At 36.4% G+C, this 22,476-nt stretch overlaps 1 protein-coding gene and 1 long non-coding RNA gene across 5 annotated transcripts in view; both read left to right on the top strand.

Moving 5' to 3' along the window:
- Positions 1-11,332: 11,332 nt before the first annotated feature.
- On the top strand, positions 11,333-16,696 carry LOC131523460 (uncharacterized). Its single transcript, XR_009266778.1, has 4 exons — positions 11,333-11,490; positions 11,773-11,888; positions 14,140-14,508; positions 16,126-16,696. It is a non-coding gene; the product is annotated as an uncharacterized LOC131523460 (long non-coding RNA).
- A 1,671-nt stretch (positions 16,697-18,367) lies between these two features.
- Positions 18,368-22,476, top strand: part of kif13ba (kinesin family member 13Ba) — a 42,275-nt gene continuing 38,166 nt past the window's right edge. For 3 of the 4 annotated variants that reach the window (XM_058748735.1, XM_058748737.1, XM_058748736.1), the window contains exon 1: positions 18,370-19,575. In XM_058748735.1, the coding sequence (XP_058604718.1) occupies positions 19,506-19,575 (70 nt within the window). In that variant the 5' untranslated portion in view covers positions 18,370-19,505. Of the gene's footprint in view, positions 19,576-22,476 lie in introns of all 4 variants that reach the window. The other variant, XM_058748738.1, reaches the window with a different exon arrangement.

Below are 22,476 nucleotides of genomic sequence, written 5' to 3' on the forward strand. Positions count from 1 at the left end.
TGTACTGATGTTGTCGAACTAAGCATTTATGAAATCACCTGATGGCAGAAAGGTACACAATTAATCATACAACGTCACAGCAGATTGTTGTCAACAGATGATACATCATGGAAGGCAGCCATACTCATTGCCGAACAAAATCTCCTTGAAAATGAATCACAAGTGTGCAACAAAACCACACACTTGTTTAGTCAGAGAGTGTTTCTGCCAAATGAATGTGACTCTGCCTGTATGATGTTCAGCATTCTGCCTGTAGGAGCCAAAACAGATGCTGCCAGACATGTGAGGAGAACTTGAGGTTTGGTTGGACCACGTTTTTGAGACCATTCAATCTTTTATGCATGTTCTGCAGGTAAATTGTAGTTGATTTCTTATTAATATAAATTTGGACTTGTTCAAATGTTCCTAATATTTACCCTTTTTTAATGCATCTTATAGGTTCTGTAAGTGGAATGTGAACTTATAAACAGTGTAGATGGTGTAAATTAATGCATTCATTTGACGGTCAAGCCATGAAAAATCCCTTTCATTATTTCAGTCATTTTAGCCCGCTAATTAAATAGTCATTAGGAGTTGCAGCTCATTTATGATTACCCTGAGGAGGAATGACAGAGAGTCTTTACTGGCTCCGGGCTATATTTAAAGAAAACAGCAAGTCAGTCAGTCTTTTTTCCAGTTAGTGCACAGTGAAACTAAAATATATCATCATTTCTTTAGTTCATTTGACGATTTTGATTTGCATTTAATAATGCTGTGACTATAAGAAAACACTTTGCCAAGCTCTGCGATGCTGTAATTATAACAGTAAACGAGCAATTATATTTTTTATGTGTGTTTCCCCATAATCCAGTGTGAAAGGATGCGGAAACACTGGGGTTTGGAACATTTCGAAGATAAGTAGCTTATCTCTCTTTCTGCAGGTGTTTGAGACTGCGATCCAATCAGGGAATTTCAGAAGGAATTCATTGACTCTTGAACTCTTGTAGATCCAGTATGTTTGTGAAAAAATAAAAAGCATTACATCTTTTTTTGAAACCGCTAATATGGCAAGCTATTGGCAGGTGGTCACTTTAGTGTTGAGTAAAGATGTCTAGCATGAGAATGCAATTTAAATCTTCTAATAGAGGTGTTTGTGAAAAGAATTGGTGCTAAATATGTTTATTTTTGACTGGATTGTTGAATGAGTTGGAGGATGTGTTGTGTCTATATTATATTCTGAATGGAATAGTATCTACTTAATGGATACAGTTTTGTACTCTTCGTACAATTTTCTGTACAAATTATTAGATGACCTTGTCACATTGCATGTTTTATTCAGCAAGTGTGCTTATCTCAGAAATAGAAATGTTTATTTTGCATTTTAATTCAATTTATGTAAAACGCCTTAACTCTTGGCTGTCCGGTGAGGCAGTGAATCAAGAAAATTATCTCCTATTCCATTGTGGTGTAGATGATCACTTTTTTTTCGCTGGTTTGGCTGGTTAACATGATTCAGTTAGCCCTAGCTGGTAGATAGTCCACCAATCCACCATTCTGAGGGCAAAAAGCATTTTCTCCATTCAGAATTAACCATGTATTCTGGCATTTTTAATTCGATTAGATCATTATATTTATATATATATATATATATATATTTATATTTTATAATATATTATATTCGAATGTATTTTTTCTAAATATCCCATTTCAACATACTATAATAGATGTTTTACCCATAGACATATATAGACGCTCTATTCGACCGCTCCATCTTGGAACGGTCAACTTGACGTCATTCACCATACTGTAGGTTCACACAGAGCCGTTGGGTTCACAGACCATCGGCTGTGCAGGATTGTGGCATCTTTCGAATATTCAGTGATTACTATGGTGAATGACGTCAAGTTGACCACTACAATATGGCGGACGGCTTACGTATAGCGGCCCATAGAAACAGTCTCTAATGAGGCATCTACGTATATACATCTATGGTTTTACCAGTGACTTTTTATTTATTTCTTTAAAAGCAGGGCTCTTTAAAGCATGATATGGACTGATTTTTTTCTGTCTGCTCCATTGATGTTTTTATGGCATGTCAAAATGTTTTCCTGCAGCTCCAGATTGATTAATCACATGGCTTTTACAGCTCAGCTGATTTGCTTAAAAAAGGTCAATATCAATAAACAAGCACCCATGAACATATATAATATTAATAGCAGAAATTGTAAGAGTAGTGTGCTGTTCGATATGATTTTAATGTTTGCACATTCATAATGTCCAAATAAAAATATTTAGAAGCAGGGGCGAAATTGGGGGGAATAGATCTGCTATGCTGTTGCTGCTGCAGCAGAGCAAATAAAGAGACTTGATAATGCCAGTACACCCACAACATGCTGCTGTGATATAACATATATGAAATAACCCCAATAGCATACATGAATCACCCCATAACAGATCTATACAGGTGGAGCTGGGGAAGGTGGAGGGTTTCTGAAGTGTGTTGCAACTGCTTCAGCAATCACTTGCTGTATACAAGTATTTGAATGTTGAGCAGCAAGCTCATTGGCTGCTGATGCAAAAAGAACCAATCAGCTGCTTACTGTTGTCAGAAGTACCGACTTTGGTACCAGTAGGTACTGAAATGTAAAAAAATATCCATTTCCCGCTAGCATTAGAATGCTGTTGAGTAAATTCTTAACACCGCTGACTGGCCATTGTGTTCACACGCTCAACAGATACATCTGTGATTGGGTACAATGCTCCCTCAGTTGAAGGTCTGGCAAGCCAGTGCACATTTGTGTTTGCGCTCTAGAAAACATCAACATTTCTATTTCAACATATATTTGCTGCGTTGAGCAATGTAGCCAATCACAGGCATTTCTGTTGATTTCTTAGCTAATCAGAAGTGTTTCAAGTCCGTGTAAAGTGATATTAAAATATGTGTTCTGAGTTTGTCACACAACAGAAAAATGTGTTATTAACCACCCAGCCAAATTTGAATGATAAAAAAAAAAACGCCAAGTAACTAAAATAAGTTATCAAAATATTTGAAAAATAAGCAGGACTCTCTGCTCTCAAACGCTGGGGGCGTGTCCGCTGTCGGCGCTGAAACCACACCCACTCGCGGGAAAGCGGCCGTCTCTCTCAACTGTCAAATACCGCTACAACCTGAATGGATGCTACTGATGCTACCTCTAGTAGCTTAATTGGATTTATACAGCCATATATGTTTGAGCGTGCAAGTTCGTTATTTAATTAGCTCAAGGGCGTCAGCGCTGCAGTGAGTTGAAACCTTCTTGTCTTCAAGGCGAGCGCTGCTCATGGTTGCTTAGCAACGGCAAACACCATGAGGTGCGCTTTGAAAGAAGAGAAAGCGGAAAAGCTCGCGTTTCCATGCGATTTTAGATGCGAATTGTGAACGCTCCATGTTTTTAAATTGTATGTATTCTGCCACATATTGATGTCTCTTGGCTAAGACCCAGGTATCCATTCACCCTAGAACCGGCCCTGCCTAGAATCTGTATATCTAACATCAGACATTCGAAAAGACAAACTAAGAACTTGATCTCTCAACATAGTTATTATAGTGTTAGGGGCGGGGCCAAGCTCGGTGGCTCCATTGCGTCATCGAGCCACCGTTTTAGCCCCGCCCCCAAAAAATCCTGAACACAGAATTGGTGAAAAACTGTTTAACTGTTTAACTCCACAATTCAGTACTACATAGTTCAGAGTCTTTGTAATGTGTTTCAGCAATACATTTCTAACATTTGTAATGTGTTTAGAAACAATTCTCAGAATTCTCTTTACACAGACTTTAAGATGGTCAGAATTCTTTCGTTCAGTGCAGAATATATGTGAAAATAGATGTACATTAAGGCTAGAGCACACTCAGTGATTTAATTCTGGAATGGGGACTGGCCAAACCTCCACAGACAGCATGCGTTCAGAGCGAGATCCAGTTCAAATTTTGAGATTGGGGCATATCAACCAGTAAATTAATTTCCAGTAAAAGACGGTAGAAAGTTATTCTTGACTGTGCTGTTACTATTAACTGCTTTGACACCGTGCGGTGAGATAGGACATTGTTTTGATACTTATACGTAATAACATTTTAAATTTGCTTTACATTTTTTGCAATTTTTTCCTTCCCCACCGACTCGAGTTAAACGTTGCCCATGCTCAGAAGCTTTGGTCTTTCACAATACCTGTCATTTAAGCCCTAATCATTAAAGAACAAAGGAGCAGGATATAGATAAACTGTGTATTAGTTTTTTTTTTATTATTATAATAAATCGTAATAAGCATGGAAGGAATGACATCAGCATTCTTTTGAGCCACAGAGATTTACAAAGCAATGTGTAATATGAAAATCCCAGAAGAGTTTGTTTTTTTAACTGTGAAGGACCAGGAGCTGTGTGTGTGTGTGTGTGTTTATGCTGGTAGGCCAACTGTGAAATTTTCCCTGTACATTCTTGATAAGTCTTTAAGACGCCTGTCTTTCTCCTTTAAGGTGATACAAGGAAATCCTCCGCATTGGATGTGAGGTCCTTGGGTGTTATCTGGCCGGAAAGCTGAGAGCAATTTGGGTGTAATTTCTAAAACAGCAATCTCTGTAAGTGCAACGGAGCGAGGAATTATGGAAGCATGTCTCGTCTGTATGCATGGCGCGTGGACCTTAAAAATGATTAAATAATTAACTGCTCAGAGAAGACTCTTCAAAAAGAACCAATGAACATTAGAATCCTCAAATGGGACAATAACAACGATAAGAATGTTGGTAATTGCATTTAGAGAACTTTCTATACGAGTCGCGGCTTGTAATGAAATTGCGTCATTTGGACGATGCCACTATTTAAAAAAGTCTTTTTGTTAAACTGAAGCTAACCTTTTGAACAGGAAGCGTTGAGCCACAGATCAGACCCAGCTTCACAGTTCGATAACGTAGCTGAAAAGGTACATTGATGCCACATCTGGCGGGGACACGGTGAGGCTGGGAGGTTGACTCTGAGGTGTTCAGAGAAAAGAGGCAGCGTTTCATTTTCAGTTCGACCGGGCTGCAAAGAAAAGGGCAACCCTCTCAGCAGAAACCGCACTACAGATGCCATTCATTTAAGAGCTGCTCGAGTGTGTCATCTCATTCCAATAAAAAGCCCAAAGGTTACTGTCCCAGCCCCCTCCTGTCTCTCTAACACACTCCCCATCTATTTTTTTTTCTTTTCACAACCACCCTCTGTCCATTAACTTAATGGACCCATCGTGATGTAGCACACATTTCCAGTTCTCCAGTGTTGACAGATATTCTGGGTGATGATGGAAGTGTTTGAGTGTGCATCTAAAGTGTACAACTCAATACTTTCGCACTTGCAGACCACTTTCGGCACTCCAATTCCCCTAAAGTAAAGTTCTTAACGAGATAAGCCAGTAAAGAATAATGGAGGAAATCACAGCAGGCTTAGATGGGGATTCCCTCCTTGAAGAGAAAAAAGCCTTTTTGAACACGACTTCTTAATCAATTCGTTCTGCCACTGATACAGTATCTTAAAAGGAAAAGCTTCTCAGGATTGTGTCGTAATTGCTTTAAATATATATATATATATATATATATATATACTTGCTTGAAATGCAGATGATCCCCACTAACAACACTGTAGCATCAGAGACGGATGAAATCAGTGGTTCATGTGGGAATGAATTCAGATGAGAGGAAAGCTTCATTAGACTCAGGCATAATTGATAATTACCCTTAGTAAATACATCTCGTGGGCCAGCGTGGCTATAATTTATCTGCCTTCCCATAATGTCTCCCAGAGGAACTATTCCAGCCAAGTTTTTGAAGAAAGAGTTATTCCAAAGAGATCATGAAACCAAAAATTAACCGTATCTAATTACTTAACCCTAAAATGCATAGGTGGCAAGTTGACCCAATGTTTGTTTGTTTTTTCAGTAAGATTTTTTTTAAATTAAATATTTGATATATCACATTCCTCATAAATCTTGTGTACCTCAACAGTGCCATTTACATATTTGTTGGTCAAAGGTTTAGAACTTTTTTTCTTTGTACAACATGCATTTCCTATGGAATTATATTATGAAATAATAATTTTTAGTTTTATAACTTTTTTCATGTCTTTTCATGAATTTATTTGTTTAACAAATGTAGACAGTTTCATTTGTAAAAGGGTCATTGTACAGTATTTTGTCCTAAATAGTTTTTATTTTTTTCTGTTAATTCCAAAAGAAGATATTAGGAAAAACTCAGTCTAGTGTCTCGTTTTTTTTTTTAAGGGTTTTTTTAGTAGGGTTCAATGTTGTTTATACCCGCAGTGCTCTTCAAAATATCTTTTTACATGTTCAGTGGAAAAAAGTCAGTCATGCTGTTTTGTAATGACTGTCATGAGGGTTTGTAAATGATAATAGAATGTTCATCTTTGGGCGAACTATCCCTTTAAGACATTCCATATTTGAATGGCTCTGAACACATTGGCTTGTGACCCTGAGATGAATACACATTGATCCTTCATCACCATTATCTTCTCAATGAGTGCTGCAGACGTATTGAATAGATATTGAAGACTATCTTGGTTTTATTGCAAATCATATTTCAGGTGGCTAATCGTTTATGGCTTTTATCTTCAAGAGCTGTACGTCATGTTGTTTACGACATGTGGTGCCACAAAAGCAGTAATGGAAGCATAATTGGCTATTGAAAACAAAGAAATTATGAGATGAGAAATAACAATGGGAAATGAACCACTCCCTATAAACAGCTTGAGAAAAATAGCCTGAATACTGGATACTGAAATGTTTGGGGTAGAGGAGCCAAACTAGGTTTGAAATGATTAAATATGTTCTAGATTCTAGAAAATATAGACAAGTGCTTCTTTGACTTTACAGTTGAAACATGCTATGCGTGTATGTGCAATGCATTGATCAGAGAAGCCTGTGATATCCGTGTTGTGATGAAATTGAACAGAAAGCTTTGTTTTAACTTGTTCCTCTTGACTGAATCCTCCATTTGAGATGTAGCGTGGGTCTGAGGCAATCATCAGCTCGCTGAAGCGAACAGACGCACCAGTTCTCTTTGCGTCCTGGCTGGGGGACACGGACGTCTTCGGATGACAGTGCTCTGTGGACGCTTGTCCTGACCGCTCTGACGTGTTGATAGGCTTTCTAAAGATAGAAAGCACCCCCATGATAAATACTCCCAATCGGCTGAACTCTGCAGCTGACGGACCTGAAAGCATTTTTATGCATTTTACTGTTCTATTGCTGCACTGCAGAGGCTAAAAGACGAGGGCTGCGAAGTGAGTAAGCCCAACGAGCAAATGAGCACTCTTTGATGCGTGAGGGGAGCAAATGGGTTTCAGATAATCACCTGAAGCTGAAATCAACATCAGTTTCTGCAAGAAACCAGCAGCTTGACTAAAGGAGTGGTGATGATGGCTATTGATTAATTAAACAAAAAGTGCATTAACAAGTGCATTAAAGGAATAGTTCACCCATGCATCCAAGATGTAGATGAGTTTCTTCGCTAGAACAGATTTGGAGAAATTTAGCATCACTTGCTCACCAATGGATCCTCTGCAGTGAATGGGTGCCGTCAGAATGAGAGTTCAAACAGCTGCTAAAAACATCACATCAATATGACTCCAGACCATAAATTAACTTCTTGTGAAGTAAAAAGCTAAATGTTTGTAAGAAAAAAACACGTTTTTAAATTGTTTAAACTGTTTAAACTGATTCTGACGAAAACATGAGTACATAATAATGCTTCCTTGAGTAAAAAAGTCCATCTCCTGTTGTCCTCTTACATCAAAATCCACAGACATATTTGTTTAGAACAATTTGGAACTGTTTTCGCTTGTAGATGGTGATTGATCCTTATATATATTTCTCTTCTGATTCAGTTTTTTCACTGTAGAAAGCAGCATTATGGATAGAGGACTCCATATTTTAGTTCAAAGTTCAAAACGTCTTAATGATGCATTAGTTTATTACAAACAAGCAACTCTTCACATGTGGATTACTCGTGGATTATTGTGACGCTGTTATCAGCTGTTTGGACTCTCATTCTGACGGCACCCATTCACTGCAGAGGATCCAATTGTTAGCGAATGATGGAAGGCCAAATTTCTCCAAATCTGAAAACTTTTCTAGATATTCCACGTTTTAGGAAATATCATTAAAGAAATAGTTAACCCAAAAAGGAAATATATTGACTCATTTAATTCTAAAGTCTATTAATTCTGTAAATTCTTTCAGTAAAACATAAATGCAGAGAAAAAAGAAAAGATTTTCAGTACAAGGATGGTTCATATTGAACATTGCTGTGAAGGTCCAAAAGGGATCACATAAAAATAAATAAAAAAACATCATACAAGCAGTCCTTATGCCAAAAAAATTGTTTAACAAGTGAATCAGTCATGCATTTCTGTCTGCTTCCTATGTCTGCAAAAGGAATTCCTCTCAGAAACTTGCAAAAAATGTAATGAGACTATTCAGATAAAACTCATGTGAGTGGCTGACCTGTGATCCGAGAGGCAGTCTATTAACTGGCTAACTAAACACGGTAATGATGGACAGCTGGCGAGGGTCAGGGTGCTGCCTCCAAATTTAGAGAGAGCAAATAGAAAGCAATATAAAAATAACATGCTTATCAGTGTAAAAACAAGTGAAAATGTAATTGCACTGATGTCAATCAAAATCAGTGCATGGATTTCGAAATCATGCTAAGCAAAACTAATCGACAAGGGAAAAAGTTGTATTGTTTTTTTTTTCTGGTTTTAAAATTGGACAATTAAAAAACTTTTTTTTTTTTTGAATATTGATGAAACTAAATTATGTGAAAAGAAATGATAAAAGAAGTATCTTCTGATTAAAAATATACAAATATAAGGAGAGCTAAAGGGCCCCTCTGGTGGACCATAGTGATAACGGGGAAATGATATGGCAAAGTACTTGTTATACTGTATATATTAAAAAAATATTACATATTTAAATCAACGTTTAAAATAAATAAATAAATATATATATATATATATATATATATATATATTAGATGCAATTACTTCAAATTTGATGGTTTGTCATTTCAGGTGAAGACCTCATTAATCAGGATTGCCTTTGGAGTGCATATGCCAGACAGTGTTTAGACGAGTGTTGTGATTGTGTTAATTGCTATTTAGTGATTTGGTTAAAAACAAAAAAAAAATCAAAAGGGCGTATTGAACCTCAGGGTTGGTATACTAGGAAGTACGCATTTGATCAAACAGTCAAATGTTCAAAGCTATCCGGATATGCATCTTCAAAGCTTCAGACTTTTTTTGTAAGAGGAGAGGAATATATTTACCTGTTGTTAACCATAGTGACTTCACGAGAGTTGTAAAAGCAAGGACCTGTCTGTGTGTGGTGGAGTAGACTGTCATTGAGGTGCTGGGGAGAGACAGGGGAGCTAATTGGGGTCAAAAACATTTCTGCTGGCGACACAGATGGCAGCCGTCTGGGGCCTGTGAGACTCAAACATCATAGCGATTGTGGCCTTGAATTATACTTCTCTAAAAGCATTCTACCTCAAGGACTTGCAATTTTTTTAAAATGTCTTGCTGAATTAAATTTAGTTCATTTAAAAAAAAATTATTGAGTAGTAGCTTTCCCTACAAAACACAGAGCGTCTATCAGACTGGTCATAAAGGGGGCTCAACCAATACTAATTTATGTATTATATTTTCTAAGATTTTATTTTCTTTAAACTTGAACCTCACACAAACTTTTCAGAATTTTTAGATTTTCATGAAGGTATTATTTAGCATGTTTATTGAGCTGTTGTCCTTACGGTGACTGGTTTCTACAATGTAGGTGATTTGAAGTTTAACGATCCTTCTGGGGAATATAGGTTTCCACAATGATGGGAACTTTTGTCAGATTTAATTAAGTTCTGGGGACAGTTTTGTCCCCAAACTGTAGGTGTGTAAACACACACAGGTGCACAGCTCTCTTTTTTAAAACGTAGTTTTTTAGATCCTCACCAATAATGTGACTTTCATAGCTATGCTAGCGTGTTTTTTGTCATTTAACCTTCAGGTGTGCATACATTTAAATCCCAAAATAAATTTGTGACTTTTACAAGTGGTCTCTGCGTGACAGTGGAGGTTCGGTCACATGCTCATAGACGTCACTGAACAGATCACAGTGTTTTCTCTCCTGCTGTGCTGCTCTGACTTGCGCCATACAGTCTGAACTCTAGCAATGTGAGTTTCCCGGAATTCATTTTTAACACTCACATAAACTCATTTGGCTTGGTTTTTATAGACAATGCTTTCAAAAATACCCCCCCACCCCCACCCCCCAACAAAAAAGCCATGGGAATGTAATCAATTTTTACATTTTGGAAATGTAAAATCGATATACAGTATTTATATGGTAAATGTCTGTATAAACATCTTTGCAAATTGATTTATTAATAATTATGTGTGTGTATTTAAAGGAATAGTTCACCCCAAAATTTAAAAAAATGCTTAAAATTTACTCACCCTCAGGCCACTTGAGATGTAGTTGAGTTTGTGGGAACATATTTGGAGAAAATTAGCATTACATCATTTGCTCACCAATGGATCCTCTACAGTGAATGGGTGCCGTCAGAATGAGAGTCCAAACAGCTGATAAAAACATCACAAAAATCCACAAGTAATTCACACAACTCCAGTCTAGCAATTAATGTCTTGTAAAGCAAAAAGCTGGGTGTTTATAAGGGACAAATCCATCATTAAGGCATTTTAACTTTCTGGCCAAAATATCATAATATATAATAACACTTCCTCCATTGAAAAAGTCCATCCTCTGTAGTCTTTTTGCATCAAAATCCACTGCCATATTTGTTTAGAACTGTTTTGGACAGTTTTCACTAGTAAATGTTGCTTGATATGTGCATATTTCTCTCCAGGTTCAGATGAGACAATGTATTCATTAGAGAAAGCAATATTATGGATAGAAGACTCATATTTCAGCTAGAAGCAATGGTTTGAAGTTAAAAACATTTTGATGGATTTGTTTCTTACAAACACGCAGCTTTGTGCTTTACAAAACGTTAACTGATGGACTGGAGTCGTGCGGATTACTTGTGGATTATTGTGATGTTTTTATCAGCTGTTCGGACTCTCATTCTGACGGCACCCATTCACTGCAGAGGATCCATTGGTGAGCAAGTGATGTAATGCTAAATTTCTTCAAATCCGATGAAGAAACAAACATCTACATTTGGATAACGTAAGGGTACATACATTTTCAGCAAATTTTGATTTTAGGGTGAAGTATTTCTTTATCATTATCTTGTCATTATTCTTTCTCTCCAGTGGGCCAGCAGGAGCCAAATGATGCAGACAGATCCAAAGGTTCCTGTCCCTTTCTGTGACGCACATGACAGAGTCAAATCAATGAGATGAGGCTGAATCAATGAGATGTCAACGACGTCTTATCATTGTCTGCTGCAGCTTGACGGTGATCTCACAGCTGCAGGTAGAGGACATTCTGGGTGTTCTTGCTATTTTCTATCAATCATTACTCTCAGAATATTTCAATATGTTTTAGTTCATTAGAAAAATAAAATTCAGAGCTAATGCGAAGAGTTTTTGGTGTTCCTTTCTGACTTTTTAAGGGAAAATTCAGTAGGTTTTAACAACCTGTGTCCAACTATCATTCACTTGCCTCTCACACACGTCGGCTTCCTCATACCTACAAGTGAGATTGATGGGGTGTGCAAACTGGCAAACGCTTAATGGGATTTCTTTATCACTGCAGTGATTCACAAGAAAGGCAGTTTGAGATTTGAACTCGGCTGATGGAGAGAGCTGCCCTATTGCTCTGTGCACCTGGTCAAGGGGAGATATTCCTGATAAACTGCTGAAGGAAAGGTGGTGAGTTGGCTTTGTTTCAAGTCCAAGAGAAAAGTGAATTTCCAGACTACTCTCAACAGACATGCGCTATTATGGGATTTGATACTGCATCTGCTTTTGGGTAATTCTCAGGAAACTGTGCCATTTGTGCTTTGTGTTCCCATGACTTACAACGATATAATTAAGAGGGCACTGAACTTGGGCAGGTTATTTAATAGATTTAGTTTGTAATGGAGAATGAAACAGTCTATTATTATAGAATGTTTGGCAAAAAATGTGTTTTGAAAAATAAATATTAAACGGAACATTTGACATTGTAGAATCCACACAGTTATCTGTTTAAAATTATATGATAATGAACTTACTGTATGGGTTCAGATATTCATGGGAATAGTGAATTTATTTGTAAAAAATCTGGCAAATATGATCTTTATTTGTCGTTGGAATGACAAAACTAGCTGTTGACTGTAAGTTTGATAGTAAACCAACTCTTATAATAAGCCAAATATCAAACCACACCATAACCTCTCCATCACCTCTTTCAATATCGCCAGAATCTGAAAAGGACCCAGAGGGCTGCTCGCTGATTTTAGTAGAGCTTACATCACCCACAATCTAATTCGAGTCATTTTGCGTATGGTAAAGGCCCAGATGAGGTTCTTTGTCATAGGCAATGACCCCTCCCCATAAACACGCTCAATTCATTTGACTTGACAGAGTCCTGCATAATGTGAAACAATATTCTGCCACAGGACTCATTAGAAAGGACCATAAAAACACAGCAATACACCTGCACCACTGAGAGCTTTATATGTATGCTATCACTAATGCAGCGGCTGTCTTCTAAAATTCATGAAAAACAAACCTTAGTTGCAATTTAATAATGAAATACTGATGGATAATGTGATCAACGCATTAAAGTAAAAGTATGTATAGAATTGCATTTGTAAAATTGCAAATGCATAACAGATCAATGGGTCAACCAAAGAAATGTCTTGGCTGTATGTCACCACAAAAAAAAAAAAAAGTAAAAAAAAAATATATATATATATATATATATATATATATATATATGTGTGTGTGTGTGTATATGTGTGTGTGTGTGTTAAATTTGACAGCTCTCAATTATACTGTAATGCTGAATGGCTGTAGTCAATCACGAAATATTAGGAATGAAAGAATAATTTACTAGAGACATCAGTTGTATTGGTATCAGTGATACTCGCCTTCAGTCATAAAAATGATGCCATTAAACAAATATTAAATATACTGTCTTTATGTTGTTTATATATGAAATTGAAGATTTATATTGCAATAATTTCACATTCAAAGTATATTTAAAAACTTTAATGTTAGGTGGGATTAATCGTAATTATACATATTTTATATATATATATATATATATATATATATATATAATTTTTATTTTTTTTTATTTTGTGATGATACAGAGACTTCTTGATGTTTTCTGTGAGCTTCACCCATATGGCTAATCATGCATCAACTAGTAATCTATACACTCTTAGGGCATCTTTATACTTGGCAGGTTTGGTTCGATTAAAACAATGCATAAACAATGCCATCTGAACCTTGGTGTGCACAAAACAAGTGAACCGAGAACCCTTGAAAAGCTGGCTTTTCTTATAAACCCTGAAAAGGTTTTTTTTTTTTTTTTAAAGATCTCTGGTGCGGTTTGACTGAAATATATTCTCAATAAGTTTATGACCTTATCCTTATGCCTTTTGCTTTGTATCTTTGGAATCGATGTTAAAAATGGTTCCCCAAAGAACCTTTCATTGAACAGTTCTTGAAAGATGAAGGACATTTTAAGAATTTAAAATAACCTTTTCCACTATTTTATGTAATAGAAAGATTCTATCCATGTTGAAGGTTTATCATAGATGTCAATAAAAAACCCATTTTAATAGAGTATATATATTTATGGTAACACCTTTGGGACCAATTCTCTATTAACTAGTTGCTTATTAGCATGCATATTACTAGCATATTGGCTGTCTATTAGTTTATTAGCACATATCAATGCCTTATTTTGCATGATCATAAACCTAAACGTAACAACTACCGTAATAACTATTAATAAGCAGCAAATTGGGATTTTATTGAGGCAAAAGTCATAGTTAATCGTTAGTTAATAGTGAGAATTGGTCCCAAAAAGTGTGACTATATATATATATATATATATATATATATATATATCTTATCTTGTATATTTTAGTGATCTCCCTGACATTTATGTCTCTTTTGTTTTTAGGTTATAATATGACCACACAAAGTAAAGGGGAGAAAAAAAAAGACAAATATAGAAGACAAAGCTGAGAAATGAAACCCAACGTCGTGCTGAGCGAGAGAAGATGGTCGCTCACCTCCGATTTTCCGGAAACCCATTTCCAATCTACTAATCCTGCTCTCGCACAGTATGAGTCATCTACCACACGGAGCAGCACAGCTCCAACTGCATTCTCTACAGGGCAAGAAGGGCAGGAGACCGCATTTAGTTTTGAGTTTCTTCCTGAAAAACTGCTGATGTATGTTTCCACCTCTTTACCACTGCTTTCACCTTCCCAGGCTTATGATTCATGCTTCCTGTGATTCCAGACCTGGTTTTTGCATGCCAAAAAAGGTACAAAGTTAATTATATTTATGTCAATAGCACAAACAGTCACATTTTGAAATAATCATTAAAGTGTGAAAAGTAATTCAACTCTAATTTGAGAGCATTGCTCTTGTCGTCAGATGTTCTGCGTTAGATCTTCTCCTCTCTGTAATGTTGTGGACAGGACCATTCATAAGACAGCACCTCTCTAAGCCTGGGAACAGTTAATTGATTACCCATGCCACCTACCCCCTCTGAACCCTCTCTGTAAAGATAAGTGTCGTCCCTGAAATCGAACCCTCTGCCTGCCACGCTTCCGTCTGATTAGCTGCCGGAACAATTATCTTAATCGTGTCATCTTAACGAACCCCCACGATAAGCCGCCTTGGGGCCAGTAATCCAGAAGACCTTCGCCTACACGGAATACTGTCCCTTATCGCCCTTCTTAATAAAGATGAATTAAGTTGAGGAAAAGACATAAAGTTCCCATAGCGGGTGTTTACGCGTGTTTGTTAGTGACAGTTGTTGGTTTATCTAATCAAGATGTTAGGAGTCAAATCATCATCACGGCCGAGCAGCGTTTAATATGTGGAAAAACAATGTTAGGAAAACAAATTGAGTAATGTTGAGTGAATAGCTTGCTTGCAATATGCAAAAACAAACAATAATCTACATTGTGTTTCTTGTCCATGCAAATCTAGCCACTTTATTTGATAAAAAATACAGTAAAACAGTATAATCACAATTTAAAATACCTGTTTTGTATTTTAATGTATTTTAAAATTAATTTAGCGACCATTACTCCAGTGTATTATTATTGTTATTATTATTATTATATATGTATTAGAATTTATTTGAAGTAATGTATATTATTAATAGTTCTTATTCATTTTTATTAATAGTTTGAATTAATTTTGTATATTTTGTTTTTGTAATGAAGTTAAATTTATTTAGTAATTTAGTTGTATTTTTGCCATTTTATTAGTTTTTTAATAGCTTTTATTTAGTCTTTTATGTTGTTTTTATTTTTTGTTTGTTTCAGTTTTAGTACATCAAATGAAAAAGTGAAAATGACAAATGTTGTTTTGGCAGCTTGCTGAAAAGTTCTTTGCTAATATATTATTTTCTGTTTTAAGGTTTTAGTTAACTATAATAACCCTTGTCTGAACAACTGCAGAAAAGTAATAGCACAGCTCTTGTTAACAAAAAAGCCACGTAATTTGAGATTTCAGATGAGGAAGATTTGTGTGCCAAAGTTTAATACTTGCCCGAAGCGCACACATAAGTATCAGAAAGCAATTGTTTTTTTTGCAATGTAAGCTCAATTTCAGAGTTTGCAATATGAATGAAAGGGCCTCTATAACTGGCATTATTGTATTCTATGGAGAGCAACTGTTAGAAAAGAACCTTGCTAAGTAAGATGATAATCTATTAGCTGTTAGAGTCTGGTTTAATGGCAAGGTACTGGAACTGTATCACCTCCATTGAGTAGTGACATTTGTTACCACCACATATAGTTTATTTCTGAAATTACAATTAGCCTTACACAACAAACAAATATTTACCCATAGTAATGCAATGGAAGGGAGCTCATTAATATTGGTCTGAAGTGGATGTGGTTTACTGATCTAATAGTATCTTCAGGTCTGAAGGAGGCGAAAGCATAACAGTGGGGTGGAGGCGGCCTGCGTGGTGGGATTCAAAGCAGATGCCCTTTCCCCTGGAAGGCCCCTCCTCTCGGAGCCACACAGATCACAGGAGTTCCCTCTCAGGCCCCGTCAGACCCCTCACGCTCTAACATTTACACTAAATTACCAAGCTTCAAAGTGCACTGTATGTACCCAGACTGAAATGATTAAGTCATAGATCCTGAAAAAACCACCAGGATTCAATTTCATTGTGGAATTTTGCTTGCATTGTGATTAATGGAAGTGATTTGTTCGGTAAGCCGATCTAAATCTAATTTAGACTTTAATAGGGTCTTTTCCAATAATTGCACAATTGCGGCAACTCCAAATAAATGATACAATCAGCAAACGTCAAATTGTATTTACATTTCTACCCTTATTACCATAGACAGCTATATTAATTGTGTTGGGTTTTCTCCATATTGTGACTCTTTGTTCTTGAGCAGACATGTTTTCACTGCAACGCTGATACATGAACATGTGCGTACAACTTTTTTTCTTTTACTTGAAGAGCAAATTAAACTTTCAGTACAGGCACTCCTTCATCTGCAATTATTCTTCCTATTTTCAACCTTTATGTTTAGGGTGGACCATGACATTTCAGTTACAGACGACTTACTCATGTAAGTGCAGTGGGTGTGACTGTGCAAGAAATGTGACTCAGCTTCAAGCAAACTCAGTTACAAGTCTTGATCAAACTTTTTTGGCGCTTTTTGACAGTGTAATAATTCCGATTGCTTTTCAGGTCAAATACAAAATGCTTTAAATATAAGGGAATCATCATTTTAAAATTAAGTTAGTGTTATTACATTTAAGAATTTGTCATTGCATCCCATTGGTCTAATGAAAATACATTTGGGTGGTTTTATTTGAGATTTCAGCATCCTCTAGTGGGATATCACAGTATTACAGCCTAATCAAGAAACTGTGGGACGATCATTAGCTCGAATAGGCTACATTTAATTTAAGAGCTACATTATCGAAAATCCTTCTCTGTATCTGACATACAATTACCGTAAGCTCTCTATACACTAATTTTAATAACCATACAAAAGAGTGATTAAATGGTCCATCTAAAAAGCGCTGGGGGGGACGTCCACGTGACCGCTCTGTCATCGACAGCACAGAACACAAACTCTTCACTTTATTTGTTTATTTATTTATTTATTTTTCAGATTGAGTAATATCCTCTTCCTTTCTTTCGCTTTTATTTTTTCTTACATTCTCATCTATTTCTTTAGGCTAATTACTATTCCGTTCTGTTTTGAGCTATGGATTTTGATATTGTTTAATGTTCTTTTTAACTATGGTTATTGTTTCTATTGCTGTTCTATTTTTTTTTCTATACTTTTAACAGTAAGTCTTTTTTGACTGAAAGCACAATAAGAAAAAAAAATAATACACCTGAATAATGACACTGACAAAATGAGTTATACAAACGATATAAAGTAAATAAGTATATTTATAAATAAATAATAAAATAAATACATTTTATTTTGTTTTATTTTATTATTTTAAGTAACGTTATTCGTTTTTTTTTTTTGTTTGTTTTTTTGTATGGGACGAGTGATTCTTCAGTGTGCTAAATACGACCAGCAGGTGTCGCACAATATGAACAAATAAATATTAGACCGTTAAACCGGGTTCAAGAAAATTTACCGAATATAAATTGCCGCATTTATTTGTGATCCCAGTAAAAGTAGACATCTTATGTTGGCAGTATTTTATCTCCTCAAAATAAGTACTATTAAAGAACCTTCTCTCTTTCTAAAGATATCGCGATATCGAGTTTATTTGAGCATCCACCTTTATATGGATATGATATTAAAATGTCTGTAAACGATGAAAAAGATGGACTTAAATGGGGAAACTACCGAAATACATCTGACCTCACCACAATGGCATGAACTTCCAAACACTCATCGGAGGTTGAAAGGCTGTTTCAGGAGATCAGCTGATCGCAAATGGATGGTTTTCAAGAAATATACAGCTTATAGTACGACTACTACTGCAATAATAATAATATTAATAATAATAAATAATAATTATTGTTGTTGTTATTATATGACTGGTGATTTGATGATTAATTATTAATAATAATAATAAAATTAATGATGATTATTAGTGAATGTATAAAATCAGTTTATAAATAATTTTATTTGTGTTATTATTTTAAGGACTTTTACTTTGAAAGACGAACTTCCGCTGGGCGTCAGATCACCGTTAACATCACTGGCTTCGCGCTGCTCAGTCATGGAATAAAGCGGCTGCTTATTACGACCCTAACATCCACGCTGGAGTCCTTAAATCAGTCCAATCTTCATTTTCCCGGATTCGCTAATTCTATAGAAGACGCGTGTCTTGTCTCCGTCATACTGGATATTAACCCAGAAGATTTTCCGAGCTGGATGGGAATGTAGAGCAGCACCATTGTTTTAATCATCTCGTGAAGTTGGACCCAGCCTGAAAAGAAACCAAAATTCAACAAATACGAATCAGATGCTGTGGGATCTTTTACCATTTCAACAAATTCACGATCAGATTTCGGAAATAACTGCCAGATTAGGATTTTTCTCAGTCGTTGACATTTACATTATTGTCTAAAACCGTGTTGTTTGCTATTTTGTTCATGTAAAAATGCTGCATTGGCAGATCAGCATTTAATAGCCTAACATCTAGTCATGTGCTTTGCGAACGTTGTCTTATTTGTTTGATATATTTTTGGAAAAATACTATACAGAGCTGCCTGCATTGCACTTTAACGTTACCCAGATAAATACGATTAAACCGCCATTGAAATAGTTCTGCAGTGTTTCCCTGAATTAAAACACCTGCAGGGATATATTTGTTTTTTTTAAAACGCAAAACCTTCTTCAAGCAAAATGCGGTACCGTTAGTTAGACTGTCACAGCCAGGCATGAATTATTTAAACCCTGCTTACTTATTAGTTACTCGGTTTCCTGCTGGACAAAAGTCTTGACATTTGCAGTTTGACCCAGTGCGAGTGTGACAGGGATCCAGGAGGGAGTTGGCTTTGCTCTCGACTCTTGTTTTTGATTAAACTAAATCTCCAGTTGTCAAGACATTCTGCTAAACTTTTCTTTTACATTATTAAAAGCGACAATGTCTTTACTGTGCCGCTCAAAACGCAGAAAAACAACCCAGTAAGGACGATGCTGGCCATTTTTGGACACGACACGCTTCAGATATCTCAAATTATCCGGGACTCCTGTGACAGGCATATCTAGATGAGTTTTATTTTATGAACTCGAAGCTGTCAGAAAGCATTTCGGTCGTTTTATAACACGTCTTCTCGTGGATATATCGACATACATCATGGGCGACGCTAATTTTGGCGACTCCAACGTGAAGGTGGCGGTTCGGGTCCGGCCCATGAACCGGAGAGGTGAGTCGAGTTTCAGTTCTGTCACTTGATATCACGGTTCACATGCAGCCTGTTTTTCAAGACTCAGTGTAGTGCTTTCTTGGACGCTATTGTCCCTGTGTTCCTCAGAAGCTGTCTAGCTAGGCAGCACACTAGGTGGGGGGTTTGATAAAGTTCTGAGAAAGTCCATTTGATCAGGCCATGCCAGCTGGATTGTCTATGTAACAATGTGTGTTGAGTCACATGACCACCCTGCTAAAAAAAAAACAATAGAAACCATCACAGAAATTCTAATGGTTTCCATTAAAATACCATTATAAACCATTAGCTTTTTCCAGTAAAGCCATTATAAAATTCCTTTCTGTAGTGTTTTGGGCATTTTTCCAATAGGATTTAACATCCCACCAATAGAATCAATCACATACCAGTAGACACCATTATAGTTTCCATTAAAACCAATACAATTCCCATTAAAACCATTAAAAGCATTACATTTTCTATTGTGTTTTGGGCAGGGTTCTATTGTTTTTTCAGCAGGGAGATTGAGTTCATAAGAAATATGATTCTATCTATCTATCTAGAATCAGAAAACTTTGTCAAGTATGTTTACATACACAAGGAAGGAATTTGTCTTGGTGAAATATCTATCTATCTAGAAACAGATATTGGAATCAGTTAATTGATCTATCTATCCATCTTAAACTTTAGATATATTTGGGTCAGATGATGTGAACTTTTTAATTAAACTTTAGTATATTTGGTGAAGTTCATTAATAATATGACAAGTGCATTTTTAAAAGTGCAAAATATGTATGCATGTTATCGAACATATAGCATTTATAAAAGAATTGGTTGAGATAAATTATAACGTTACACAACTACCGGTTTCCAGGTTTTCTATGACCACATGCACTCTGTATATATGATGCATGCAAGATCTTTCTCTCTTCCCATCCATCTATCTATCTGTCTGAGGACACCCCATTAATGTCATACCGTTTAATTAAATCTCAATTTTTCTATTCACCTTTTCTTTTTCTCCAAGATTATTTGCATGTCTTTCACATGACCGCATGACATGGGAGAACATGTGTCTTGGTAAAGCCACCGAAGTGTGAAATATTTGCTACATTGTAGTGATGCGGTCACGTGTCCGACTGGAGCGTAACATTCGGTCACAAGACTCAAGCACTGATCGTGTGCTGACAGCCTGTGTGAGCTTTCTGAGTCGCATATCCTTTAAAACACTTCCCGGTCTCCATTTGTAATGCTGGAATTCTGACCTTCGTTATTGTATTATTCCAGTTCCAAAGACTTTTCAGACGTTATTTCATAAGACATAGAGCACTTGAATTTGAAAGTCTCTAAATGACACTTAACTTTCTGTTTTACTTGCGCTGTCTCTCTCTGTCTCTCTCTCTTTTTATTTTGGACAAAGGCAGGAAGGGAGTCTGAATGGACTATTTGCCAACGTTGCATAACCGAACATGTTCCCATGGCCAAATGTGTTTGGATTCCTCTAAGAAAATGTTCATATTAAATCCTAAGACTATGTAAAGATAATTTCACAAAACCTTTTTGGTGGATAAAGGGATATAGAGGTTTAAATGGTTAATGATTTACTGGTTTAGTTGAGTACACCAATTGCTTCATTCCCTTCTCGCATAGCCTGAAGAATGCAGTTTCATGTAACTAGCTGAACCGTGCATTGGTTAATGGTTTTACTTCCATAAACCTAGGCAAATAATTATAGAAATTAGCTTCAGGGCATTGTCACTGCCCTTTTGTTCACTGTAGATAAATAGTCGCTTGTTCTTTGTGTTATTGTGTTCAGGATTCTGTCAGTCTTTCCACTTCGTCACTGTTGCCAAGATTACATGTGCTTATCGCTCTCACCTGAGTGACATAATGCAGGAAATTCAGATTTTTGGACTGGCTAGCTGTGGTAAATCCAGATGGGTCTCCTTATTGGACCTTGGCCACCAATGCTGGGAGGAAACCAGTTGTTTCCTGCTTTAACAGGAAGTTGTTACAGCTAGTGTGGCTTCGGAGTGCATCCTTTCCAAGGATTTCTGAGTCAGCTGCAGATGCTTTCCACTTCCCTGTTGTAGTCAGTAGGAGAGTGTTGGTTTCAAACATGCTTTGGCCTGCTGTCGGATTGGGTGTGTTAGCATTAGGCCGTTCCCTTTGTTTGTCAGCAGTCAGCAGTGCATCATAAACTTTCAGCTGACCGAACTGCAAAACTTTATTTGGAATCCATTTATTGGACCGGAAGCTGCTTTAGCAACAGCCTGCTGCTGACATAGTGTTTGAATGGAATTGCTGTCAGAGTGAAGGCTCTGGCCAAGCTGAGACCCGAGCCAATCCCAGGGTTCAACATTAAGGATGGCCTGATGGCATGTGGCCAGTGGGAGAGAGTTTCGTTCCAGTTCATGGAAGTGTCACTTGAACTATATAGCCAGTGCTGTTGTCACTGGATCTTGTGTTCATTGACCATGTTTCTTTGTTTTGCTGTCTTGCAGCCTAAACTAAACTTAAACTAAACATTTTTTGTGAGTCAAAAAAGGACCAAAAAATGCTTTAATTCTTAATTTACTTCCCATCTGCAATATCTATAATATTTTTTTGTGTATACATTATTTAAATTTGTATTTATTATTTCTAATTATTTTCATGTATTTGTGCACATAAATATTGTTTATTTAAATAAATTTGTTTGCCAGCTATTCAGTTTGGTCCAATTTATTTCTAAATTGAATCAAATTATTCCAATGTTTTAATTTTGAATAATTCAATGCAAACACAAATCCAAATCCACTGACGGTATATGCCACATTTTATCATCATCTGGTCAATTTTGCAAAATAATCCGAGACAGATGATTCGCAATTCTTACTTATTACATGAGCACATTCCAAATGA

This window comes from Onychostoma macrolepis, chromosome 17 (assembly GCF_012432095.1).
Source record: "Onychostoma macrolepis isolate SWU-2019 chromosome 17, ASM1243209v1, whole genome shotgun sequence".
Lineage (NCBI taxonomy): Eukaryota > Metazoa > Chordata > Actinopteri > Cypriniformes > Cyprinidae > Onychostoma > Onychostoma macrolepis.